Source organism: Phascolarctos cinereus, unplaced genomic scaffold, assembly GCF_003287225.1.
Source record: "Phascolarctos cinereus isolate Bilbo 61053 unplaced genomic scaffold, phaCin_HiC Scaffold_7;HRSCAF=346, whole genome shotgun sequence".
In the NCBI taxonomy this organism is placed as follows: domain Eukaryota; kingdom Metazoa; phylum Chordata; class Mammalia; order Diprotodontia; family Phascolarctidae; genus Phascolarctos; species Phascolarctos cinereus.
In genome coordinates, this window is record NW_027556180.1 from 67,639,290 (window position 1) to 67,667,274 (window position 27,985).

The following is a 27,985-nucleotide window of genomic DNA, read 5'->3' on the forward strand; positions in this document are numbered from 1 at the left end:
GGGGCGGCTCCGTGGGTGGGGGCATTGGAGACCAGCATCTCAAACTAACCCCAGCCAGAGCCCGAGGGCCGGGAGCCATCGAGAGCGGCGTAGGTCGGCGGACGGCCAGGTAGGAAGGGGCTTCCCGGGGGTCAGCCTGGTTTGGGGAAAGGGTTCCTTCCAGCTGTGCCTCTTCAAACTTTTCCCCACGCAGCCGCCGAAGTGGCTTTCCTAAAGCTCAAGTCTGATCACGTCACCCTTAACTCCTACTTCGTAAACCCCAGTGGCTCGCTGTTGCTCTAAGACCCAATATATTATCAACTTCCCTTAGTTGGGCAATTAAAACGCTTCGCCAGTTGACCCCGTCCTCCCTTCGCGAACTTCTGAATACTTTCCTCCATGGACTATTAAGAACCCTTCAAACCGACTTTCTTGCTGTCGTCTCCCCACCCCCAAAACGAAACGAAACTCGACACTCCCTTATCCGAGCTTTTATACTCGTTCCCCTGGCCAGGAAGACGTTGCCTTCTTCCACCCTCTCCTCTTGAAACATGCCTGATTTCCTTTGAGACCCAGTTTCAGGTGCGTGAACCACCCGCTGCTAGGGCGCTCCCTCCCCTGACTGCCCCGGTTTCAGCTTTGTGTGTGTTTGTTGCAGCCCCATTTCCGTGAACGTGGTCTCTTCTCTTCGAATATGAGCAACTTGAGGGCAGGGACTTTCGATTGCGTCTTTGTACCCGTCTGTGCCTGGCCAGTAATCGAGGCTTAATTAATACCTTGTTGGTTGATTGGAGCTGTGTATGAGAATGGGGCAGGGAGGAAAGGAAAGGCTGGGGACGGGCTGCATTTCTCAGCCCTCTCCCTACTCGGGTAGCTAGTTGTCCAGGGTTATATTCAGTCTTCCTAACAGCTGTCGGGAGAGAAGGGTTCCTGGGGTCTGGAAGTAGCTGTTGGCTTTCTCCTTTCTTCTTCTTCGTTTGTTTGGATTTACGGCTTGGGTCGGGTCGTTCTCAAGTTTTGGGGGCCTCTGGCCTCGTGTCATCTACTTGCGCACTTCCCTCTGTGTGTAGCTAGTGTTTCTTCCTCTGCGGTTGTTTGTTTCTATTTTGTGGCTGTTGTCTTATTTCTTTGGCTGACTGGCAGGGTGTGTCTGTCTGGGGTTTTTATAAATCTCTTAGTTGTCTGACTCTGAATAAGGGAGTCTTTGAGGTGCACCTTGGTAGGCTTTAGACATCTGGGAGACCTAGGCTAACCTCATAACAAAACTAAAGAGACTTACACAGAATCGATCTCTGGTCCTGAGACCACAATGTTAGTGTTCTTTCCACGGAAATTGGTGCTTGAGGATCATTTTGTTTGGGTAGGATTGGAATGGGAGCTGCTTACAGACCAGAAAGGAAAGGGCAGTGGGGTGGAGAGCCCTCAATTCTTGGAGCGTGCAAGTGGGCGCTCCGTCACTAGGACTGGTTCTAGTTTCCAGACACCCTAGAATGGATTCAGCCTTGGGAGATGCCCTAGGTTCCCAACTGAACTTCTTAGCTTCCTGTTTAGCAGAATTAGGGTCTGGCAGAAAGTGGGGAAGCACTCCGTGTAGAGAAGGACTATAGAGGAGAAGGGACTATGGGGAACTCAAGCTGAATGGAGGGCACATCGTGAGGCCAGGATGAAATGGCTAATTCAGCCCTGATCCACGGAGTTTGCTGGGGTCTTAATGAGTCAGCATTCAGTCCTGGTTCCTCCTCTCTTGGTGCCTCTTTGTAGCTCATTCCCTGCCCCTCTCCCCCCACCTTGGGCTTGCATGTGCTGGGGGTAATGGGGTTATGGCTCCGAATGGGCTCTGTGACTGGGAGCCAGGAGCAGAGTTCGAAGCCATGGAAGGCAGCCCTGGTGTCTGGTTCTCTGGGGCCTAAAATATTCATCCTATGGGTCAGATTTGGTTTCCTGGCTGGTGACTCCGGCCTGGTTAGTGGCTGCTCAAAGAGCCAGGTACTTCTGTCAGATTACTCTGTGTGTCTGAACATGATTAGGGGGCACTCCTTCCCTCCAGTCATAAGAACCCCAATTTGTAACGTAGAAAGAGGTAGCTGTGGGTTGTCCAGCATCAAGAGACATGATTCTTGGCTTTTTGTGTCTTTGCCTTTCCTCAGAGCAAGAGAGGATGCCATGGTGCCTCACTTGTAAAATGATGATTTGTAAAATAATGACAGGGTCTGATGCTTGGAGATCCTTAGATGTCAGAATGAGTTGGGAAGTAATAATCACCTCTGTGGAGTCACTCTATCCCTGAGAATAGAGAGAGGCTCACTTTATCAAAGGGCATCTATTCCATTCATTCTCCTTCAAACCTCCAACAAGAAGTGAGTGTGTGTGTGGATCCCCATAGTAGCATCTTGGATGACCCAAGGGGTAGGATGTGGTACCTACACCCATCTACCAATGATTGGTACAATTGAATGGAGTTAGATTGCCTTGGTAGGAGACAGTGGCTGTTTCCTAAAGGTTCAGGAAATCTCGACAACAGAACCTGTTGATAATACCACGTGTTGATTGATTGAAAGAAAGGTAGACTTTGATCATTATGCAGGGATTCTTAACCTGGGGTCTGTGAACTTGTTTCTTCAAAAATATTTTGATGACTGTATTTAAATAGACTCAGTTTCCTTTTTAATCCCATGTATTTTATTGCATGCACTTACATACCTCTCTTTCATCCATCTCTTGGTTGATTCTGCCCTTCAGTCCTGGTCTGAGTAGAGCTGGGGAGGCCAGACCTCTGAGCAATGGAGAAGGGGAGAGAAGAGGGTATTTATTGTTTTCTTTCTGTTCTGTTGTCCGTGGTGGCCATCCACCCTCCCTGCCTTGAATAAGTAAATGGGGAGGGAGGAGCAGCAGGGGTCAGTGGAAAGCATTCAAGTCAGAGGACCTGGGGTTTGAATCCCAACTGGCCTTCTTACCACCTGTGTGCCACTGGTGAAGTTGCATCACTTGTTTGGGCCTCACTTTCCTGAACAGTTAAAGTGAAGAACTGGAACTAGGTGCCTGCTAAGGCCTCTTCTAGTTCTAAATCTATAAGCATATGATGCTCAGAGTTGGGAAAGCAAGAAGGTAAAGGGTGAGCTTTATAGTCACGCAGTGTTTCAGAAATAGCATACGGACGCTGGAGTTTTGGTTTTACCAGCCTGTTGTCTGCCTTCCCTTCAGAAAACTGTTTCCTTTGCCTCTTTATCTTGCAGATTCAGACTGTTAACTTCATTGAAATCACCCTGCTTGGCCTCACCCCTTCCTGTCCTTAGCCAGCCTTGTCTGAAGGCTTTAGGGAATAGCTGCAGGGTGGTAGGTGGGGGTGCCTGTTTATTGGTGGGAGGGAGAGACACACACTTATACATAAACTAGCCTTTCTGACCTTTTGTCAATAAATGGCTTCAGGCCAGAGAGGGACTAAACTCTTAACTGAACCATACTTGGTATTTGAGAGACTGAAGGCAATCCTAATGTGGCTAAATAAAGGCTGCTGTGTGTTTCTGGCTCCTGCCTCTGCTTGAGTCATTTCTTTACCATTTTTCCTGAGAAGTCTGTCTCTTTTTTGGGAACCCTGTCAGTGTAGGGGAAACCTCTCTGCTTCCATCTGGGCTAGAGGTAGGGCTGGACAGGGGATGATCTTTGGAGAAGTTGGAGATTCTGTGACATGAGCTGAGGGCAGGAACCAGATGGCAAATACCAGGCCTTAGCCCTTACTATAAGGAGAGCAACATGTCTGAGCAAGAGGGATACGTGTGAGGTGGAAGAGTGGGTGTCTCCCTTCTGTGACATTCCTGGCCTCTCCTAGGAGAGAGGGAAAGGGGGTTGGGAGAGAGAGTGTTTGTGTGTGTTTTTCAGTTTTGGCCCTGGCTGCGTTGGAAGTGAGGGGAACTTATGGCCAAGGGGATACTTCATGGCCAGGATAAGAATTTCCAAACCCCTGCTTGTTTTCCCTGTACAAGGGGTTTTTTTTAATCTGTTCTAGATTCTAGGTTCACATTTGGGCCAGGAACTTTATAACCATGCCCCAAAAGCTTCATTAGATGTGGTTGGTAGTGGGCTTGTGTGACCTGCTCCTGACTCCTTGTGACTCACTTTACCCCTTCTGGTATTTTGTGTACTAAGGGCAGGTGTGGTATGGTGTGAATTGATGTATTGAGGGAAGTGGGGTAGAGTACTTTGGATTAGAAGGAGGAAAGATCTGTAAGTCTGGAGCCAGATTGAGGCTTAGGGCTAAGCATTTCCAAAGGGTAGAGAGGGGTGGGGTTTCTGAGCCAGCTCTTTCCAGTCCCACCCTGGACATCATTTTTTGTCGAGGAGGTGGGCAGCTTGCCTGGATGGCTTGGCTGTTCCTTTCACTTCCTCTCCTATGCCTTCTGTCTAAACACTGGGAGTAGAGTCCTTGTTTAGCAGATTCTAGAACAATAACTTTTCATGTGCCAGACTTCTTGGGGCTTCCTCTTTCCTCCTCAGAGTCCAGGGCTCCAAAGAGTCACTGACTTCCCAGGCTAGCTTGGAGATCTGATCAATGTCACCCTAGATCCTTGCTCCAGGACCAAGAGAATACAGAGAGATCTTTGAGAGCAAAACTTTGTCTTTATTCCTTCTTTCTTAAGGCTTATGATCTTTGCCTGTGGAAGTTAGCTCTTGCTGCTGTCCAATCTCTCTCATTTTTTGCTGCAGAATGAGCCCACCTGCTTCTCTGCCAAGATCCAAGACTCATAGAATGTCAGAACTGGAAGGGCCCTTTGAGATGCACTGACCTGACCATCTGTCCCCCACCCCTCTCCCCTTTGTCAATTCAGGAACCTAAGGCCCAGAAAAGTGACTGAGTAATGAGGAGATAAGAAAACAAAAATGTCCTGAAGCCTAGTACACTTCTTTGCTCCTTACATTGTTGAAGAAAAAGAAAATTAATACTGTACTCTGAATTTTTGGCACATGTCTGCCAGAAGCAATTTTTATTAATTAATTCCAAATTCAGTTACTCTTAGGTTAGAGAAATGTTCAAACATAGTCCTCCCATGTTCTTTTTCCCCCAAGATAGTTTGTTTTAATATTTATAGAAATCTTGACAAGGGGAAAGGCCACGCAATGTGTTAAAATTCGGTTTCGAGTTAACATTCCAGAATAATCACTCATTCTTCAACTGTTTCTAGGCATCTAGCTGAGAAATGGAGGAGAGATTTTGGATGATAATGTGAAGGGATGGTAGAGTATAGGGAAGAGTGAAAGAGACTTGGGCATGTTTATAGGCAGCAGGGAAGGAACCAGTGGTAAGAAGAGATTTGGAGGTTAAAGACGGCTTATTGAGAAGGTGATCTGCTGGAGAAGTGGAGAGAATGGGATGAAGAGGACATATAGAAGGGTTGATCTTGACAAGGAGAAAAGCCACTTCATTATCAGAGCATACAGGAGAGAAAGTGTGTATATATGTGTGTGTGGGGGGTGTCAAGGAGAAGAGAAGAGAGAGTTCACAGCAAATGGCCTCTATTTTCTCACTGAAGTGTTATGGAGGTCCTCGCTGAAGGTTATGTAAGCATGGTATTGGTATTGACAAAGAGAATTTTAGAAACTGAGAATGGGATAGAGTTGAATCAATACCAGCAGAATAAAGGGATCAACTTGTTGTAGTGAGAGCCTAGTTAAGAGAGAGCATAGGTCTGTAGTGGCCTCTGTCAACTGGACCTTCCTCTAGTCCCATTCAGCATCGAATGAATAAGGAGCAGAGATCAATGTAATTGTAATCCGGGGTTGGGGTTTAGTAAGTCATGAGCAATCTTGAACTTCTTTCCTTCTTTCCTAGCCTATGGACTTTTTTTCTAGGGCAGCATGTTGTAATGAAAGGGTACCACGAACTTGCCATGTGATCTTGAGTGTGATTAAGGTAAGTCTTAAGTAAGAGTCAGTTGTCCAGGCCTCAGTTTCCTTATCTGTAAATTTGAGGCAGTTGAACCATGTGATCGCTGAGGTCTATCCCAGCCCTAACATCCTACGACTTACGATTTTAACTGGCTCGACAGCTTTCTTCTTTGCCTGGTTGTTAGGACATTGTGGGATTAAGAGGATGTCAGCATGGCTAAACTTTCCCATGGAGCTCGGCTCCTGTGTTATTTATTGTCCCACCCTCAATATTGTTGTAGCCCCTTGGAGGAATGAATTGATTTCTATGGTAGTGTCACCAAACGTATAGATTTGCTGTTAGATTTTAAGATTAACAGATGAAAGGGAACTTCAAGGTTATTTAGAACAATCCTCTCCCGACCCTTCCATTTTCAAGATAAGAAAACTGAAGCCTTAGAAGTGAAGTGATTTGCCAGAGGTCATCCAGGTAGGAGTGGAATTAGGATTTGGAATCTGGGTCTTCTGGGGATTCCGCATGCCCTTCCCCCATTCTTTTTCCAGGATATTGCGATTTCATTTCTTTTTTTTTCTCTCTTCTTTTCTTTTCTTTTCTTTTCTTTTCTTTTCTTTTCTTTTCTTTTCTTTTTCTTTTCTTTTCTTTTCTTTTCTTTTCTTTTCGCAATTGGGGTTAAGTAACTTGCCCAGGGTCACACAGCTAGTAAGTGTCAAGTGTTTGGTCTGAGGTCACATTTGAATTTGGGTCCTCCTGACTTCAAGGTGAGTGCTGTATCCACTGCCACCTAGCTGCCCCAAGCACATTGAATTTCTTAACTGCCTCTGGTGAGGAGGGTTCAAGGAACTGGCAGCCTAGGGCTAAAGCCTGTTTTTTCTCCATTGGTGGTTCGCAGCTCTGGCTCTCAACTTTTGTCTCCAGTCTTTGCTTCTAGGTTCTTGTTTTTCCCAGGCCAGAAAACTGAGAGGAATAGGGATGGACTGAAGGGCTCCTACTACATATAAGTCAGCAGCCAGGATTCAAGCAGGAGCAGAACCTGTTGATCCAGAGGTTAGATCTGGAACCTGGAAGGACCATAGAAGTCATTCAGTCTAGATTTCTCATTTTTATGGGTGGAAGAACTAAGGCCCAGAGAGATGAAGAAATTTGCTCAGAATCCCATATGTGGAAAGCAGCAGAATTAAGATTTGAACCCAGGTCTTTTGATTCCAAATCCAGTGTTCCTTTCACCATGCTGATTCCCCTCCACAATATCCCTGACAAATGGTTATCCCTATCTTCTCTTCCCCAGCAAGCCAAAGACCTCCAGGGATAGAAACCTAAATAAAGTGGGTGCCAAACCAGTTTCTCCTAAAACATGCTAATTCTTCTGATTTTATTATTTCTCTTGATGGCATTATTAGCTCTACCAAGAACTCAGTAAGACCATCCAAGTTCTTTAAATAGTCCATGACTTCATTAAAAAGGAGATGGCAAAAAAAACCCAACCAAAAAACCAAAACCAAAACCAAAAAAAAAACACATTGGAAAATTGGCTCAAGGGTTAAGAAAGGACCAAAAGGTTAGTTAAAGGCTTCACATCTACGTAGCAATGATTTTTAACCTTTTTTGGTATGCTGGACTCCTTTGGCTGTCTGGAGAAGCTACCCCTTCTCAGAATAATGGCATAAAATACATAAAATAAGGTAAATAGAATTACAAAGGGAACCAGTTATGTTGATGTACAATTATAAAAAATATTTTAAAAAGTTAATCGATCCCAGGTTAAGAACCGCTGCTATATGATAACGACAATGATAATAAAAACAGCATTTATATGGTGCCTTAAGGTGGGCAAAGTGATTTACAAATATCTTATTTTATCACAACTGCCCTGGGAGGTAGGAGCTATTATTGACCCCATTTTACAGATCAGGAAACTGAGGCAGACAGTGGTTGAGTGACTTGCCCAGGCTCACAAAATGTGTTTTTTTTTAAATTAATTTATTTTGATTTATCAATAATCACTTCCATAAGCTTTTGAGTTTTAAATTTTTCTCCCCCTCCCTCCCCACCTCATTCCCCAAAATGGCTTGCAATCTGATATAGGCTATACATATACATTCCTATTAAACATTTTCACGTTAGTGATGTTGTAGGTAAGAATTAGAACCAATAGGAGGAACTACCAGAAAGAGGAAACAAAACACAACAGAAGAAAAAAAAATAGCAAATAGTATGCTTTGATCTGCATTCAAACTCCATAGTTCTTTCTTTGGATGTGGATAGCATTTTCCATCATAAGGCCTTTGGAGCTGTCTTAGATCCTTGTTGTATTCCATTGCATTCATGTACCACAACTTGTTCAGCCATTCCCCAGTTGATGGGCATCCTCTCAATTTCCAATTCTTTGCCACGACAAAAAGAGCTGCTATAAATATTTTTGTACACGTGGGTCCTTTTCCCATTTGTATGATCTCTCTGGGATATAGCTGTAGAAGTGCTATTGCTGGGTCAGAGGGTATGCACATTTTTATAGCCTTTTGGGCATAGTTCCAAATTGCTCTCCAAATGGTTGGATCCTTTCAAAACTCCACCAACAGTGCATTAGTGTTCCTATTTTCCCACCTGTTTTCCAATGCAGAATAAGTATAGGAGTCAGAATCACAAGGCCTTGGAGTATCAAACATTACCACCAGAAATAAAATTGAATATATGTTAAGACGAAATAACTGGTTACTAAAGTGGTAGATATTTCCAGTTTAGCTTGTTGGAGCAGAGATCAAAATTGATACCAGATGAGAAGAATAAATATGATAAAAGTGAGGCAGGTCATTAAAATATGACCTGTTTAACCAAGCTGAAGATGCCCTAGGCAAAACTTGTCCCCGCTCCTCCCAGCATTGGGCTCTGTGGGTCACCCCAGGCTTTTATTGGGGTGTATTGGAATCAGTTTGCTACTGTTCTGTCTAGAGAAAGAAGGCTGAATCAGCCTCTGGATAGGACAAAGGGCGGGCCGTAAGCATCAAGCTCCTTCAGAAAATGTCTAATCACAGCATGTTTGAGCAGGAAGGGATCTCAAAGATTGGTCCATTTAACAATCAAAGAAGCATCTTGAAAGTCTTAGGAGGGAGAGTGTTTGTTTTGACCAGGAGCATACAACTAGTTAAGGTCAGAGCTGTTAAGCCAGCTTTGTCTGGTCTCTGGAGTTCTCTGCATCAATGCTTTCTTCCCTCCCCACTTTAGCGGCCCACCTAACTAGTCACTCATGCATCTCTACCTTGTAAAGAACTCTATAGCTTTGCTGGTAGCAGTTGTGAAGTCTTTAGAGAAGAGTTGGGTTTCCTCTTGGCTATGCTCTTCTTCCAGGGCTTTTGTGACACCACTCTTTCCTGTATCTCCTTACCTGTCTGACTTGTTCTCACTCTCCTTTGCTGTATCCTTGTCCATTTCCCAAGGAATCCCTCTTTTTTCTACATTATCTTTTGGTGATCTTATCAGCTCCCATGATTTAGTCGTCATCCCTGTGCTGATAACTGCCAAATGCACACATCCAAACCTCCTCCCTCTCCTAAAATCCTGTCCTTCATTACTGATGTACGATGGACATCTTTACTTTGATCTCCTATGGGCCTCTAACGATGTCTAAAATGGAAGTCATTCTCTTTGCCCCTAAACCCACCTCTTTTTTTCATCATCTTGCCTATTTTTGTCAAGGGTACCACCTTCCTTCTGCGTATCCAGGTTTGCAACCTTAAAGAAGATAGCTCTGATTCCTCCTGCTAAAGTCATCCACCTTATCTACTCAGTTGCCAGATCTTCTAGGTTCTGCCTCCCCAATCTCCCTGCCATCCCATTCTCTCCACTGGCATGGCCATCCCCCTTGTTTAGATTCCGGTTTCCCCTTTCCTTATCTGTTTCAGTAGTTCTGTCTCTTGCCTTCAGTCCCTTCCTACTCCATTTCCTTCTCCACTCATCTACCAAGGTGATAGTCCTAAAGCCCACGTCTGATGTTGTCACTCTTTTGTTCAAGAAGCTTCAATAGCTTCCTGTTGTCTTCCATGATAAAATACAGAATTCTCTGTCACTTAAAGTCCTTCACACTTAGGCGTCAAGTTATCCTCCTTCTCCCACCGATTTCACGTTGTATCCCCTCACAAAGTCTATATCCCAGCCAAACTGTCTCTATACATAACACTTCATCTCCTGACTCCACACCTTTGCATGGACTTGGAATGTTCTCTGTTCCCTCGTCCACTTCTCCAACTTCCTAGCTATCTTTAAGACTTTACTCAACTGTTCCCCCTGCCCTGAAATTACTTTTAAAAAAATGGTATGTATGTATATAGTGATTATAGTATGACTGTACACGTATTTTTTAAAAAAAATTTATTTAGGAGGCAATGAGGATTAAGTGACTTGCCCACAGACACACAGCTAGTAATTTTCTGAGGCTAGATTTGAACTCGGGTCCTCCCAACTCCAGAACTAGTGTTTTATCTACAGTGCCACCTAGGTGTCCCTTGCACATACATTTTTAGACATTTCCCTTACCAGTGCACATTTTTCCTTTCCTTGGAATGTAAGGTCCTTTTTTTGAACTTCATATTCTTTTTGTTTCCAACAGTGCCTGATACATTGTTGTTATTCAGTTATTTTCCAGTCATGTCGGAGTCTTCGTGACCCCATTTGGGGTTTTCTTGGCAAAGAAACTGGAGTGGTTTGCCATTTCCTTTCTGGCTCGTTTTACAGATGAGGAAACTGAGGCAAACCAGGTCAAGTGACTTGTCCAGGGTCACACAGCTAGTAAGTGTCTGAGGCTAGATTTGAACTTGGGGAAAATGAGACTTCCTGACTCCAGGTCTGGCATTCTATCCACTGAGCCACCCAGCTGCTCCCTGACACATAGTAGGCATTTAATGTATGTTAAATTTAATTGAATAGAAAAGTTGGATTCTAGGAAGAGCTGAGACTAGGAGAATGTATGTGGAATAGGAAACTGCTATTTCCACTAAGGACTTCCAACGAGTCACTTAGGGCTTTTGTTATGTTTCGCTCATCCAGTTGAAATGCGGGAATAACTACCCCTTTATTAGGATAACTGTGGGAGGGTGGTTTTTCTGGGAGGAGGAAAGGAAGAGATAGTGGGGGAAATCTAGATGATATAACAACAGTTAACTATCTACAAAGATCTATTTTTAAAAAGATAATTACAGATGCCCCAGACACCTGTGGCCACCCATCTATACCTTGCCTCCAGACAAAGTGGTCTCAAATGATTTCTGGAGGTCTTAGAGATAAACTAGGGGCCTGGAACAGACCTTAAGGTCATCACATTTTACTTTACTTGTGAGGAAACTCTTAGGCCTAGGAAAGGGAAGTGACTTTCTCACAATCACACAGTAAATAAATAGTTGAACCAGGATTGAAGCCCAAATTCTCTGACTCCAGATATTTTCTCTCCTTTGTCTCTCCACTAATCCAGATAAAGGAATTGGGCGAGGTGGGGGGGAGCTGCAGTCTGTGGGGTGGGGTGGGATGGATGGTCATGATCTCCAGGAGGTAGAGATTCCATGGGCTTTTCATGGGGAATAAAGGAGGACACGCATTTACTATGTGTCAGGCACTGGGCCAAGCACTTTTTACAAATATCATCTTATTTGATTCTCACAACAACTTTATTAGGTGGTAGGTGCCCATTTTATTAAATTATTAATTAAATTATCTCCATTTTACAGTAGAGGAAACTGAGACAAAGAGAGGTTAAGGGGCTTGCCCAAGGTCACACAGCTACTAGGTATCTGGGGTCACATTTGAACTTTTGTCTTCCTGCCTCCATCCCTGACTTACCTATCCACTGTACCACTAGTTGCTTAAATAAATTTTTTTAAAAGTATTTACAGGCTGTGAATGCTTACAGTTCTTTTTTTGGGCCTCCAAATGAAACATTTCCACAAACACTCAATGGTAGATTGGTAGGGGTGAGAGTGAAGCGTGTGTCTTTGGTTTGTGGAAAGAGCTTTGACCGAGAGTTAGGAAGTCAGGCTTGCCGTCCTGGCTCCACTAACTGGTTCTGACATGGCACTTCCTCAGGGCCTCAGTTTCCTCATCTGTAAAATAGAGGTTTTGGATTTCATAATACCTAAGGTGCCTTCTACTTGCTTTTATGTTCTGTGGAAACAAAGCATTTATGGGAGAGTGCTGGATTTGGGGACCAAAGGCCTATGTTGGAATCTTGGCTCCTGACACTTGTGGGACCTTGGGGGAGTAACCTGACTTTCCCTGGGCCTCAGTTTCCTCATCTATAAAATAAGGGAGTTAATCTTTGAGGTCCCATTCGGCTCTGTATTTATGATTTTTATATATTCAGTCACTAGGTTTTCATTCTCCTTTTGTTTATCCATCATTTTCTTTTTTTTCTTTTATTAATTTATTTGGATTTATCAACAATCACTTCCATATGCTTTTCAGTTTAAATTTTTCTCCCCCTTCCTCCCCACCACCCTCCCCAAGACCATGCACAATCCGATAAAGGCTATATATTTACATTCCTAGTAAACATATTTTCACATTAGTGATGTTGTAAGTAAACATTAAAACTAATAGGAGGAACCATCAGAAAGAGGAAACAAAACTCAACAGAAGAAAAAAAATAGCAATTCAGCTTCCGTAGTTCTTTCTTTGGATGTGGATAGCATTTTCCATCATGAGGCCTCTGGAGATGTCTTAGATCCATGTATTGCTGGGAAGAGCTAGGTTTATCAATATTAGTCATTGCACAATGGGGCTGTTATTGTGTACAATGTTCCCTTGGTTCTTCTCATTTCAGCATCAGACTATACAGGTCTTTCCAGGTTTTTCTGAAGTCAGCCTGTTCATCATTTCTTATAGCACAAAAGTGTTCCATTACATTCATATGCTACAACTTGCTCAGCCATTCCCCAATTGATGGGCATCCTCTCAATTTCCAATTCTTTGCCACCACAAAAAGAGCTGCTATGAATATTTTTGTACGTGTGGGTCCTTTTCCCATTTGTATGATTTCTTTGGGATATAGCCCTAGCAGCGGTATTGCTGGGTCAAAGGGTATGCACATTTTTATAGCCCTTTGGGCATATATCCATCATTTTCTGTAGTGCATTGTACCCTCTTGGTTAGTCTATCTGTCCTGTGATATTTTTAAAAAAATTATGCTTGGGGCAGCTAGGTGGAGCAGTGGATAGAGCACCCGCCCTGGAGTCAGGAGGACCTGAGTTTGAATCCAGCCTCAGACACTTGACACTTACTAGCTGTGTGACCCTGGGCAAGTCACTTAACCCCATTGCTTAGGGGGGAAAAATTATGCTTATATATTTAGGAATTTCTGTGGTGAAGATGCCATAGCTTCCCTTCATTCTCTTGTCCTGGTGTCACTAAAAGCAGTGGGAAGTTCTTCCCCTTGTTTCATGTTAGTGGGCCTGCCTGCTCTGACTCTGGCTTATTTCCTCGGTACAGAAGGATAACAGCTAGGTCTTGATAATACCCATTCAGAGACTCAAAGCCTGTTATTCAGTCTCCTTCCTCCCTCCTAGCCTTCCCTTCTCTGAATCATACCAGTTCCTGTAAGTTAGTAGAGAAGAGATGAGATAACCCATTTTTTTCTGAGAGAGTTCATGGAGACCTGGAGAATTATTGCTTTTTTTTATTTGAAGGATGGAGAGAGATATCTATATACCTATATATCTATATCTATACACTCATATATAAATATATACATATACACATAAATATATATACATATACATAAATACACATGTAATTTTTTAATTTTTAAAATTAATTTTTTTTCCTTAATTACATGCAAAAAATTAACATTTGTTTTTTAAAAAATTTTATTTCCAAATTCTCTCCCTTGCTTCCTCCCCTTAAGAAGGCAAGCATTTTGATCTAGATTATACACGTAGTCTGTAAAGCATTTTGATATTAGCCATGTCTGCAAGGATATTTAAAAAAACTTTTTTTATCTGTTTTCTCTCCTACTCTCTTGTCCCAGTGAGGGAGAAGTAAAAACAAAACCTTTGTGACAGATATGCACTGTCAAAGCAAAACCACGTCTGTCATTGGCCACGTTTAAAACATCTGTGTCTCCATGTGCTCCCTAAGTCAGTGGCCTCTTTGTCAGGTGCTGGGTAGCATGCTTCATCAGTGGCTCTCAGCTTTTGTATTTGGTGGCTGGCAAAGATATCCTTCATGCATTCCAAAAGTTTTCCAGCTGCTCACAGATCTAGAGCAGGAATGCTTCTTAGAGTTTTGAGTTTATCTAGTCTAGCCTCCCAGTTTTTACAGATGAGGAAGCTGTATCCCAGTGAGGTAAAGTGACTTGCCCAAAGTCACACAGGTAGAAGCAAATGGCGGAGATGAGGTTTGAAGCCAGATCCAAGGACTTGTACCATGGTGCCTTTTCTGAGGGCTGGTCCCTACAAGCAGAGCTCTGTATTAAAGCCATGCACCATCATCAGAAGGGCTGAGCAGGGCAGAGGGTGGTTTTATAAGGGTCCTAGAAATAATTCCTGTTAGGAGTGGTCACTGGAGTGGCTCAGGGACTTCTCAGGTCTTTTCCTGGCTCCTTAGCCCATTTTCATAACTAGGGTGGGAGTTGTGTGGGTGGAGGAATATAGACACAGGGGAGAACGTCCTTTTTTGATGGAAGTAGCATTGGGAAACAGAATCCAGGAGCCCAGGACCTCATCCCAGTGACCTTTTCTCTGCTCCAACCCCAAAGCCTTTGCCCAGCTCAGGTAGACTTTCACCTGATGGGAAGGTCATTAATAACTTCCTTCAAGTCCTCAGTTCTCTGCTCCACCCTGGTCAGTTCAAATCCTAGAGTGAGAGCTAATGGGCCACGTGGTGCTGTTGTGGACCATGGAGAGATTAGGCATGAGCATGGCATCCTTGTGTCTTCTCCAGGGTGGTTGTGTGTGGTCACATGGCTTTGTTATAGTGTTGCAGTGACTATGACTTCCATGTCAGAGAGAGAGATGGAGAGATAGAGACACAGAGAAAGAAATGAGAGGCTCTAAATCTCTGGGCCTTAGACTACCTTGGATATCTAATTCCTAATTGGTCTCCCAGTCCATCCTTCCCACAGTTGCCAGACTGTATTCCTAAAGCACAGTTAGGATATCATTCCCTTGCTCAGGGAGCTTAGATAGTTCCCTGCTGCCTCCATGATAGCATAGACTAATCTGTTTGGTTCTCTAGGTATCCTAGGTACAACCCTAAGTAAAATTGTAGGTTCTGTACCCCAACCATGCCACTACTGACACACCCAGATTCAGAGGTAATGGGAATGTCTGCCCAACCTTAGCTTAGCTCAAGCTTAATGTGAAAATTACTCATGGAAACAGACACCGCCCCCTCCAGTCCCACCCCCACATGCCTGTCAGTTGAGTCACATCTGTTATCTGAAGAAACCAGAAAGTCTTGTCCCTGTCCTACCCTTCCCCATATGCCACGATCTCTCACCTAGCCCCAGGCCCCTCAGTTCTTCTTTCCCCCAGCTGCCCCTTCATAGGTCCCTCCATTCCCTTCTCTCATAGCCCCCCTCCCCAACCAGGGCCTCTCCCACTCTGAGCCTGGATGACTTATTTTCTGAAAGCTGCTTCTCCTCTTCTTTCTGCTAGGCTAAGAGTCCTGGCCCCACCTCAGGCCTGGCTCCCAGCCCTGCAGTTCTCTGCCAGTTGCTGTGGGGGCTGGGCTGACCCCTTCAATGGGCCCCAGCTAGCTCTGGGATTCACTGCTTCCCTAGGCCGGAAGAAACTGTGACTTAACTGTGGCCATCCACCAGTTTCCATAAAGCCCTGCCCTAAAACTGTGTGGTGTTAGAAGGTATTTTTTAACATCCAAATAAAGTGATTTCATTGACTCAGTGACTGTCATCTCATACCACTGATGTTCAGGAATTTTCCACACTTTACCTCAGTCCCTCCTTTTGCTATCCTTCCTGCCAACCCAGAAAACTGCTTGGTACAATAAGTGAGGCAGGCCCAGAGAGAGCTGGAGAGGAGTAAAGAACTGGGGAGTCGGGGACTTTGGGAGAGAGGATTTGGGACTTGGGGGAAGGGATTAGGAGTGAGGGTTAGGGTCTTTGGGACCAATGAGGAGGAGGCTAGGGAGACCACTGAGGCACGTAGTCTAGAAAAGATAAGCATTTGTGTGTGTGTGTGTGTGTGTGTGTGTGTGTGTGTGTGTAATCTAAAGGTTCTGTCTACTTATGAAGACAAAATTGTGAGAAGGGATTTGCAATGTCCAACTGGAGGACCCCACTACAGAGGAAAAGCATAGTGGGGAGAAAAAGACAAGCCAGGTGGGGTTGGATACTAATGATTTCTTTCCTTGTTTCTCTCCACTGTAGGTACAGGAGGCTGAGGCCCCCTCAATCTTGAACAACCATGTCAAACCCCAGTGCTCCACCTCCATATGAAGACAGAAACCCCCTTTATCCTCCTCCCCCAGCAGGGGGAGGTTATCCTGGGGGAGGTTACCCTGGGGGTTACCCAGCATACCCCCAGCCAGGCTTTGGACACCCAGCTGGATATCCTCAGCCTATGCCTCCCATCCATCCAATGCCCATGAACTTTGGTAAGCTGGTGAGGGGGATGGGAGGATGAGTATGGAAACAGTCAATGTCTCCAGCTGCATCTGTGGCTTCATTTAGTCAAATGCTTGTCTTTTTTGTTTTAGTGAGGCAATCAGGGTTAAGTGTGACTTGCCCAGGGTCACACAGCTAGTATCAGTATCAAGTGTCTGAGGCCGAATTTGAACTCAGGTCCTCCTGACTCCAACGTCGGAGCTCTATCCACTTTGCCACCTAGTTGCCCCCTTCATTCAGACTGTCATCTATGTCTTTGTTTTTTTCTCTTCCTTTTTTCTTCCCTCTCCTCTTTCCCTGTCTTCCTTTTTCTTCTTTTCCTATCTCTTCTCCTCAAGTCCCCTTCCTTTCTAGGCTAGAGCTGCTACTTTGTGGGCAGGTGTGCCTCCCCACAATCTCAGCCTGTGCTCATTGTGGGCAGCTTTCTACATGTTCTTTGTAAAGATTGCAGTCTCTTTACTTCCAATCCACAAATGTCTGTTGCACACCTATTGTGATTATACATTAGTAGTCTGTAGTGAGGATGTGATAAGTGCATAGAAGATCAGAAAGAAAAGCATGAGAAACTCAAGGAGGGGGAGGGATCATGTTTAGTGATGGCCATAGATTAAAAAAAAAATGGCAGGGGTAGCTGAGCTGGGTCATGAAAGAAGAGAAGAATTTTGACAGACGAGATATAGGTTGAGACCATTCTAGGATGAAATAAGGGAATGAGAAATAGTTGGTTTGCCCAGGACAGCGTATGTGAAAGACAGTGCAGTCTTCAAAACCTAGAAAATTTTTTAAGTTGGAGCCAAATCTGACAGGGGTTATATCTTGATTTTTTTTCTATCACTTTCCTCATGATACCTAGTTAAGAATAAGTGCTTGGGTCACCTGATACATGTGGCTGCTTACTTACTCCATAAAAGCTTTCTCAGACTGAGCAGAGGAGAGGTGATCACCAGCCTCCCATAGGTGCCCCATCCCTTCCTTCAAGACTGTAACCCATAATGTACCTGCTTTTAACATATGTACAACACATAACTCTTAGGAAGACTGATGTAAAAAGCTGTAACTTCTGTGGCGGGGTGGAAAGGATCCAGGAGACTTAGTAGTAGCTTGATGATTGCTGGGCTTTCACATATTCTGAGCCTCAGTTTCTTCATCATTAAAACTGGGGTAAGAATTCAATTTAATAAACATTTAATTAGGCACTAACCCAGTCCAAGACTAGGTGGGCTTGTTTAGGATAATAAGATTAAAAGGAATTTTTCAAGCCCTTATGCTTTCTTTTTAACTGGCCTAGCTGGGGGTTGTGAGGAGAGGAGAGGCTTTGTCCAATTCTGATCTCCAAAAACAGAAGATAACTATTATTCAAAGTTATCCCCCTAGGAAATTGTGAATTTCTTTCTCCTCTCCTTTCATTTTCACTCCCCCCCCCCACTTTCCTTGAGAAATGCCTCAGGCCCCTCTGGGATTGCATAATCTCCTTCCTTTGAGGTTGGATCACTTCACACCTTTGGAAACTAAATAGAAGACACTTGGAGGGAGTCTGATAGATTCAATTCAGAAAACCTGTGGTGGTTAACAAAGAACTGTACTAAACTACCTACAGAGGCCCCATCCTCCCCTCCCCTGTCCCACTGGGCAAAACAGCATGTTTACAGATAAATAGATACAAAATTGATTACAGAGCAAGTTCAGATCTGCATTGGTAGATTATACTAATGACGTCAGAAGTTCAGGCTCCTACTCCCCTCCCTCCCCAAAAAAGGCTCCTAAGTAATTCGGAGAGTAAAGCAGCATTAATAGCTGAGGGATCTACCATGGCTCTTTTTATAAGGTTTTCTAGGTACTTCGCAAATATTACCTCATTCGATCCTCACAATAAGCCAGGAAGATAGAAGCTATTATTGTCCCAATTTTACAGATGGGGAAACTGAGACAAACAGATGTTAAGGGACTTCCCCGGAGTCATACAGCTAATAAACTCCCAAAGAGTTTTTTTTTTAAAAGGGAACAGTTGAATCTATTTGTAGAAAATATTCGTAGCAGCCGTTTTTTGTGGTGGCAAAGAATTAGAAATAGAAGTGATGTTCATCATTTGGGGAATGCCTGAACAAGTTGTGGTATATGATTGTGATGAAACACTATTGAAGATATGATGAGTAGGATGATTTCAGAAAAACCTAGATAGATTCACTTGAACTAATACCAAGTGAAGTGAGCAGAACCAGGAGAACATTGTACATAGTAATAGCGATATGGTATGATGAAGAACTGTGAATGACTTGGTTATTCTTAGCAATAGGTGATACAAGACAGTCCCAAAGGACTTATGAGGAAAAATGCTGTTCACCTCCAGAGAAAGAAATGATTGGAGTCTGAGTGCAGATCAAAGCATACTGTTTCGTGCTTTCTTTATTTTTTGTATGTTTTTTGTCTGTTTTCTTTCACAATATGACCAGTATGGAGAAATATGTTTTGCATGATCACATATTTATAACCTACATCAAATTACTTGCCTTCTCAATGAGGGGGAGGGGAGGCAGTGAGGGAGGGAATTTGGAACTCAAAATTTAAAAAGAAAACTTAAAAATTGTTTTTGCATGTAAGTGAGAAAAAATAGTAAAAAAAAATATATTGTTAAGGGGGAAAAACAGCTGAAGAGTATCAAGAAGTCTTTCATCTCAAAAGGAAATGGTACCTCAGATCAGCCTTTGGAGGCTGTCCAAGAGAGTCCAAGGCAGCTAGGGATTGTAAGAGCTGGGAGTGAGGAGGGAGGACAGGCGTTGGGGATTGGCAGCCCATAAGAAGGATGGAGCCAGGAGGAGCTAGAATGTCATGTAAGAGGAGCAACAAGCAGGCCAGTTTGGCTGGAACGTAAAAGTTGTGAGGGGCAGTAATATGGTACCAACCTAGAAAGATAAACTGGAGACAGGTTGTGAAGGGTTTTAAATCCCAAACAGAGAAGTTAGTATTTTTTTTTCTCATGGAGGCAATAGGGAGCCACTGAAGCTTCTTGAGGCTCTCCCTATAATAATAACATAGAACTATGCTTTAGGAATATCACTTTGGTAGCTGTGTGAAGGAAAGACTGGCAGGAAGACCAGTTAGAAGGCTATTGCAGTAGTCTTCAGAGAGAGGTTCTTGATTTAGGGCAGAGGCTTTGTTGGAAGGGGATGGATGTAAAAGGGCTATGGACCTAGAATTGATATTCAGTCTTTAGCTTCAAGGTAGTCTACGATTATGCATACTTTCTAACACAATATTAATAAATAGTCCTTCAAGCAAAACCCAGCATTTCTACAGTGCTTTGAGAGTGAAGTAGATCCTGTAGGCACTATTATTCCCATTTCACTGATGAGGAAACTAATTCAGAGAGTTCATGTTCTACCAGACATGGTCACATGGCCAGGAAGTATAAGAGTAGGAAATAACAACTCGTATTTATATGGCTCTTTTTATAAGGTTTGCTAGGTACTTTACAAATATTACCTCATTCGATCTTCACAATAAGCCAGGAAGATAGAAGCTATTATTGTCCCAATTTTACAGATGGGGAAACTGAGACAAACAGATGTTAAGGGACTTACTTCCCTGGAGTCATACAGCTAATAAACACCTGAATCTCAGATTTGAACTCAGGTTTTCTGACTCCAGGTCCAACGCACTGTGTCACCTAACCAGGCTTAGCCCAAGTCTCTCCTGACCCCAGGTTTTTCCACTGTGCCTTACTTGTTCTGATATTCTGATACCTCTCTGTTCTCCCCACCTCACAACCTTCTCTGGCCAAATTAAAAGCCCCTTCAACATCTGGACATTTCCTGGCGAGTTCTACCTCTTCAGAAATTTCCATTAAATACCAGTGCAAAAAGTGCTGCTGGGAATGCTCCAGGCCAAGCAATTCAAACCAAGATCCTTATCAAAAAAAAAACCCAAAACAACCCAAAACAACCTTGGGCAGGTCTAGTCAGCACACTGAAGAATACACTGTTGCTATATATAATAGAAATCCCTTGATAGCATTGACAACCCATCGAATATGCCATTGCTATCAATTGGAATTCCCAAACATTTATGAGATATCTTTAATTAGAATTGCATCAAAGCCCAATTCCTAGCTTATTATTTTAATCAAATCTAAACTTAAAATTATGACTGGTGATTTTTGGTGAGTTCTGCTTTTATCTGAACGCAGAATTCACATATCCCTTAACTCCTTGTGTGAAAAAAAATTTTTCATATAGACAAATTGATGCACAAAATTTCCTAAATCCAGCCTTCTATAATTAATTTTGTGCTGAAACGTAACACTTTAGGTAGATGTAAGAAAATAAAGAATAAGAATGTTTGTAATCTGCATCCCTGGGATGGTGTTGTACGTGTCTGTGTTGGAAGTAGTTTTGGCATCAGTACCTGATTCAGGCCTCCATAGTTATACCTGTAGATTGCGTCTTCCATACCTCCCACTTTGGGTGGGTAGGGGAATCTGAGTCATTTCTAGAATCAGCCTCATTCTTCCAGTCCTGGTTTTAAGACCCACTTTCTCCACAAAGCCTAACTCAGTTTCTCTAACCTACAGTGATCTTTTGCTTGTAAGTCCTTTTACAACATCAAGTGATGACCTCAAAAATTAGATTTAAATGGTTAGTTATTTTCTAATTATTTTTAGGCCAGTCTCTCCAACTAGATTGTAAGCTCCCTGAGGGAAGGGCTGCCCTTATTTACCATGCTGGGCACTTGGTAGAGGCTGAGGATCAAATAAGATAATGTGTGTAAAGCACTTTGCAAACTTTTAAGGACTAGCTGTTATTGTTATTAGATAAGGTGAGGGGTGTTTTTTTGGATAGGGATCTTGGTTTGAATTGCTTGGCCTGGAGCATTCCCAGCAGCACTTTTTGCATTGGTATTTAATGAAAATTTCTGAAGAGGTAGAACTCACCAGGAAATGTCCAGATGTTGAAGGGGCTTTTAATTTGGCTAGAGAAGGTTGTGAGGTGGGGAGAACAGAGAGTAAGTAGTTGGGAATCTGTGGTCTGAGGGCATATCTCAGCCCTCAGATGACTTGAAGGGACTGTCCCTACAGGCAGAGGTGAAGTCTATGGAGGAGAGGAACCAGCAGTGAGTGACAACTTTGGGACTGGAGAATGGGAGGACAAGAAGGTCCGACACCGCTTCATCCAGAAGGTAAGAAGACATTGTGTCTCCTTTGTGGGCCCAAGGGAGGAGCTACCTTATTCCTGCTCATTTGCATAAGCTACCATCTTACAAGCATGTAAATCAATGCCATCCTGCACCAAAATTCCTGTTCCTTCTCCCTTCTGTTATTCCCATCCTCCTGGACCTTGTCAAAAATCCAATCTAGACAAAATGTTTGGCCTCTCCTGACGTTTTTAGTCTCCCCACCATAGCACATTTCTCTTTTTTTTTAATTAATTTGTTTTGATTTATCAACAATCACTTCTATATGCTTTTGAGTTTCAAATTTTTCTACCCCTTCTCCCCACCACCCTCCCTGAGACGGCGCACAATCTGATGTAGGCTATAGGTTTACATTCCTATTAAACATATTTTCACATTAGTGATGTTGTAAGTAAAAATTAGAACCAATAGGAGGAACCACCAGAAAGAGGAAACAAAACTCAACAGAAGAGAAAAAAAAATAGTCAACAGTATGCTTCGATCTGCATTCAACTTCCACAGTTCTTTCTTTGGATGTGGATAGCATTTTCCATCTAGAGGCCTTTGGAGATGTCTTAGATCCTTGTCTTGCTGGGAAGGGTTAAGTTTATCAGTATTAGTCATCACACAGTGTAGCTGTTATTGTGTGCAACGTTCTCTTGGTGCTGCTCACTTCATTCAGCCCCATAGCACATTCTTCAGGATAAGAACTACGTACTGGGGAAGGGCTTCTGGTCAAGGGCTTCTGGTCGTAGGAGTGGTTTCTCCTCAGATGACCATCTCACCTTTGATCTGTGTTTCAGGTTTATGCCATCATCTCAATCCAGTTGCTCATCACAGTTGGCATCATTGCTCTTTTCACCTTTTCGTGAGTCTCTGAGGCTTCTTACCCACTTTTCTTACTCGCCTCCCCTAGTTCCTGAGTTTCTGGGGATTTTGGCCTTGAGTAGTCCCCCAGTTGGGGAGGGAGGCAGATTTTTTCAGGAAGAGGGAGAGTGATTGAGGGTTAGAGATTTGGTGCAGAGGCCACAAGGGAAGTGGTTGTACATTGTCCAGGGCAGGGCTGTGCTGACTCTCCTGGTCCTCTTTCCCGTTCCCTCACCACACAGGGATCCTGTTCGAGCTTTTGTGAGGAAGAACTTGGCTGTCTACTATGCTTCCTAGTGAGTATGCTTTCTTTCCTAGGCTCAAGGTCAGGTGAGTGGGGGGAAGAAAATTCATGGGGCAAGATAGTATGACGTCAAGTTTCAATCTACGGGTGTGCCCCAGATTATTATCCATCTCACCACCTAGCTTTTTGAGTGGTTTTATAAAATCGTCATTGCCAGGGCTTGGTCTTCAGTTCTGCTAGTAGATGGGAGTATGTGGCTGTTCTGTCTCTAAGGAAGAAGATCTGGAGTGGCGTTCAAAGAACAGTCCTGTAGGCCACTGAAAAATGGTCACCAGCCACATTTGGCCTATCTCCATTGTGCTAATCCTTCTTCCCCCAGTCCCGTGACAGAAGTTTTGAATAGTTTCTAATTGGCAGTCTCATTCCTCTGGCCACTGTCTTCCCACAAACAGATTTCTTATTTTCCAAACAGCTTTCCGCATCGCAGCCCTGTGGAACTAGTGAGGGCTAATGCATTGTACTGGGGTGTGGGCTGGAGGGGGAGTAGAAAAAGCACAAGATGGAAAAAACAGACTGCTACTCATTTTTTCCTGTAGTGCTGTCTTTCTGGCTACATACCTGACCCTTGTCTGCTGCCAGGCACCCAGGTGAGTCCTTAGGGTTTGGGGAAAGTGTAATAGTATGTGTGTGTTGGGGGGAGGTAAGGGTAGCAGAGAGTATAATCTCTGGAATAGAAGGGGGCGCAAGATAGAAAGGTGGTAGGGGTTGGTGAACGGATAATCAGATATGAGAAATGAACCTTGGCCCCACCCCAGGCTTATCCCCGCATGGACTATGGAGACCTGCTTTTGTTGGGAAAGCTTGTGCCTGATTCCTGACCCCTTTTCCTCTTCCATGCCAGGCGCCGGTTCCCATGGAACATCATCTTGTTGACCATCTTTGTGAGTCTAGAGAAGGAGGATAGGGTGGGGGAGGGGAGTCTGGGAGGGTTGGACCGGAAGATGAAGGGGAAAGGTTGGCTTCTGTGCAGTGCCAAATGGGAGAGGTGTTTTGAAGAGGGCCTCTTGTGTTTGCCACCACCCCTGTTGGCTACCTCTTCTCATATTACCTGGTGATTACCTAGCTTTGGTGATCTGGAGGTCATTTGTCTCTCCCTACCTCTCATGTCTTAGATGCCTTATTCTCTTCTTGGTCTCTTTTTTAGACCCTAGCAATGAGCTTCATGACTGGCTGCATAGCCAGGTATGTATATTTGGGTAATAGCCCCAACCCGTTACCCTTGGAAAATGTATGGTTGGGGATGTTAGCTTGAGGATCATGGCTCATATAACCCATCCCTAGGTGGCAGAGAACAGTGTCCAGCCCCCTCTATAAATACTGCTGGACTTCTCCCACTGCCTTATATAGGGAGTATAACATTTCCCACATTATTTCCTGTTGAATTTTCTTTTTTCACAATGACATGGTAGACCAGGAATTATTTAATTTACACGAATAGGTCAGTCTTTTGGTCAGTAATCTTTCTCTTCCCACAGTATGCATAACACTAAAGCAGTCATCTTGGCCATGATTATCACTGCCATCGTCACCATTGCTGTCACCATATTCTGCTTCCAGACCAAGGTGAGGGCATTGCACTTTCATCCCTTGGGCTCCAAGATGCACCTTTCCTTAAGCGTATTCACTCCATCCCCCTGAACCGAGGTCGAAGACAGTTAAGGACTGTGGGGATACAAGGGGAATCCATTTCTCTACAGTCATAAGATTTCCCCCCTTCTCTCCCCTAATACCCAACCACTCAACTTTTCTTCCTCACTCCTCTGTGACATACGGTACAGATATGGAGGCTGAGGTAGTATTCATGTGAATTCATGGTGAGGGTGGTCATTTAATTGTCTCTTCTTTCTCTTTCCTTTGGCAGGTGGACTTCACATCCTGTGCAGGGCTCTTCTGTGTGCTTGGGATTGTGTTGACAGTGACTGGGATTGTCACTGCTATTGTGCTAGCTTTCAAATATGTGAGTATGATTGTCCTCCCTTGCTAAGGCTAAGGATTCCTGGGCTCCAGAATAGGCCTTAGGCACTGGTGGCCTGTTTGTTGTGAATTTCAGATGTTAAAAATAATCAGGAAGTTTTTATAACTGATAAATTGCTTGCCTTCTTAATGGTTGGGGGAGGAGTTGGAGGGAGAGAATTCAGAACTCATTTTTTAAAAAAATGTTAAAAATAAATAATTCATTTTTTTTTATCTGGAAGTTTTAGGAAGGCATCCCTCCACCCAAACCTTCTTCATTGGCCTGCCATAGTCTTTCTTTTTTTTGTCTCCTTCCCGGCCCCCTCCCCCCACCATGGGGTTAAGTGACTTGCCCAAGGTCACACAGCTAGTAAATGTGAAGTGTTTGAAGCCAAATTTGAACTCTCCTCCTCCTAACTCCAGGGTTTGTGCTCTATCCATTGTACTACCCCCATAGTTTCTTTCTTTTTTTTTCAATTTTTTTTTTAATTTTTTGCTAGGCAATGGGGTTAAGTGACTTGCCCAGGGTCACACAGCTAGTAAGTGTTATGTGTCTGAGGCCGGATTTGAACTCAGGTCCTCCGGACTTCAGGGCTGGTGCTCTATCCACTGCACCACCTAGCTGCCCCTACCCCCATAGTTTCTTAAAAGCCATTATTAGAGGTTTATTTCTTTGGATTTAAGACAATCTTGGTTTAAAAAATACAAAAGGGAAATTAAACTTACCAGTAATGCTGTAGTGGGAAATAATTTGGATTAGCTGAGTTAGCTGAGACAAGGTGTTGGATTGTGGTGGCACTGGGAAGAAAGGTCAGAGCCTTCGGAGGTCAGACTTGGGTTGGAGGACCCTAAGCTGGCAGGTTTACCTGAGGGCACAGGACCTATGGGAGGAGGGGCACCTCAAGAGGGGAAGCTGGACACTAGGAGAGAGGTGGTAAAATAATGAGACACACTGGGTTTGGAATGACTGGAAAAAGATCCATGTCTGTTAGGGAGAAGTAAGGCCCTCCCCTTTAGGTCTGTGGCCCTATCATCTGGAGAGGGGAAGTGATTTGGTAATTGGTGGGGGGCTGGCTTCTCCTCTCACACCTCCCACCAGACCACCAGGCCCTTAACTCATACCCTTTGCTTCTACAGGTCTACTGGCTCCATATGCTGTATGCTGCCCTCGGGGCTATCGCTTTCACTCTGGTGAGTGGCCCTCCACTTCTTCCTCCCTAGGCCCCAGGGCCCAGACAAAGGCTCCTGCTTTATTGCTTCTTGTACAGCACACCCATCCAGTCCCCGTGCCCTGGCCAAAGCTGTGCCCTACTCCAGGAACACATTTCCTCTTTGTCTCAGCCTACCTTCCTTCCAAGGCTTGGTTCAGACACCACCCCCTCCCGGCAGCCTTTCCTCATCCTCCAGTCCTAAATTACTTAATTTACTTCGAAGACATTTTCTGTTCACTCCTCTATTTGCGTTATTTCTCTCAACAGAATGTAAAGCTCTTTCCAGGAAAAAGCTGTTCTGTTTTTTATCTCCAGTGCCTGGCACATAGGAGACACTTTGGTGACTGGGGGAAGGGGGTTCCCTATGCTTGTGGGGTAGGGTCATGGGAAGGGACAAGGGATCCTCATTATTGCTCTCCTCTCTGCAGTTTCTGGCATATGACACACAGCTGGTCTTGGGGAACAGGAAGCACACCATCAGCCCAGAGGAGTATATCACAGGTGCCCTGCAAATCTACACGGACATCGTCTACATCTTCACCTTTGTGCTGCAGCTTCTGGGGGATCACAATTAAGGGGGCCTCTCTTCTTGCCCATGCTCCTTCTTTGCTTTCTCTTTCTGGGTTGGCCAGTTACTGCCGTGGCCCTTTTCTCTCAGTAACTTCCCCAGGAAAGGTTTTACATGTTGCTGGTGAGATCTGGTGGGGGCAGTCCTGTCGGGGGCTTGTCTTAGGGAGGGACATGCTGGACTGGAGAAGCCAGTGAGTGACTCTCTTCTGACTGGTCTAAGACTGAATCCGAGGTTTCTTCTCCTTTTTGTCAATACTGCCCTGTCAGAGATCACTCTGTCTCGGTAACTAAAGGGAAACAAGGTGCAGGGATATTTCAAGGAAATGTGATGCCCATTCTCTGCAGGGGATTCCATACTGAGCTGCTATCTACAGTGCCCTTCCTCTCTGGCATTTTCCCCTATGGGATTGGAGAATGGGGTCAGTGCCTACTCTTTCTCTTGCACTAGACTCCCAAAATCCTGTCGTTTTCTTAGTTTTCCCCTCGCCCCCACCACCCAAATAGTTCTTCCCCTTTACCCTTTGTACAGACATGATCCAATGATGTGTATATATTGTTTAGTGGGAATTGGGCACCATCTATAATAGTGCCCAGCCCTGGCCTACCTACCATAAACCTTGACCTCTGCCTAAGGCTAGAAGGCAAACCTCAGTCTCTACCCATCTCCACCTGGCTCCTTCCCATCACCCCAGTCCTGGAATTATTTCCAGAAGGGTGTTTGGCCAGTGGGAGTGGGGGTAGTTTCTTCTTTGACCTTCATCTCTGGCATCCTAGACTTGACAGTGAAGGGATGTGTAGTATGAATGGGAATGGGTTGATAGCGTGACAGGTGCCCCACCCCCACTGGTGGGGCCAGTGACCCAAATGTAGGCAAAATATGGAGCTGGCAGGGATACAGACAGAGCTGGGGTTGAAAGATGCTCTCCAGTTTATTCTCTGGGCCCTGCTGCGACCTACAGAACATCCCAGCCTTAGGCTTCTCACAGAATTTTAAACCGGAAGGAACACCCTTCAGCTATTCTAGGGTAAGCCCTCTATTATACACATGAAAGATCTGAGGCCCAGAGGTAAAATGTTTGCATTAGACCTCACAGAGTGGTAGAGCTACCACTAGAACCTGGCTGTTTGCTCATACCATCCCTTAGTTTTGGGGTGGCTGCTGGGGGTGGAAGATAGGGCCCCCTCCCCTTGCCTTCTCCCTCAGGATGGTTAAAGTTGAATCCCCCATCGGCACCTCCCTTCCCTGCTCCTAAGGGCAGGAAACCACTGGCTAAGCTTTTAACACCAAGTGCCTTATGAGGGAGGTAGGGACTTGAGGGACAGTGTTCTCGACTTTAGCCCAGCACAAGGGTCAAAAAAGGGCTTCTGTACATGATCTTTCCGGAGTTTTGAGCACCACAGAGTTGTAACAGGAAATACAATAAAATTCTATGTTAGAAACTCAATGTCTG

General features: G+C 44.3%; 1 protein-coding gene across 3 annotated transcripts; it reads left to right on the forward strand.

Moving 5' to 3' along the window:
* TMBIM1 (transmembrane BAX inhibitor motif containing 1) lies at window positions 1–27,974 on the forward strand. 3 transcript variants are annotated; one of them, XM_021002868.2, is made up of 12 exons: window positions 1–109; window positions 16,227–16,453; window positions 21,535–21,635; window positions 22,433–22,497; window positions 22,739–22,792; window positions 23,337–23,387; window positions 23,642–23,681; window positions 23,945–23,982; window positions 24,276–24,363; window positions 24,662–24,757; window positions 25,891–25,944; window positions 26,393–27,974. In XM_021002868.2, exons 2-12 carry the CDS (start codon window positions 16,264–16,266, stop codon window positions 26,537–26,539), a joined length of 924 nt encoding a protein of 307 aa, XP_020858527.1. In that variant the 5' UTR covers window positions 1–109; window positions 16,227–16,263; the 3' UTR covers window positions 26,540–27,974. The 3 variants fall into 3 exon arrangements, with proteins under 3 accessions (XP_020858527.1, XP_020858528.1, XP_078003344.1); XM_021002869.2 differs by lacking the exon at window positions 1–109 and adding an exon at window positions 364–561; XM_078147218.1 differs by lacking the exon at window positions 1–109 and adding an exon at window positions 5,824–5,884.
* The last annotated feature ends 11 nt before the right edge of the window (window positions 27,975–27,985 follow it).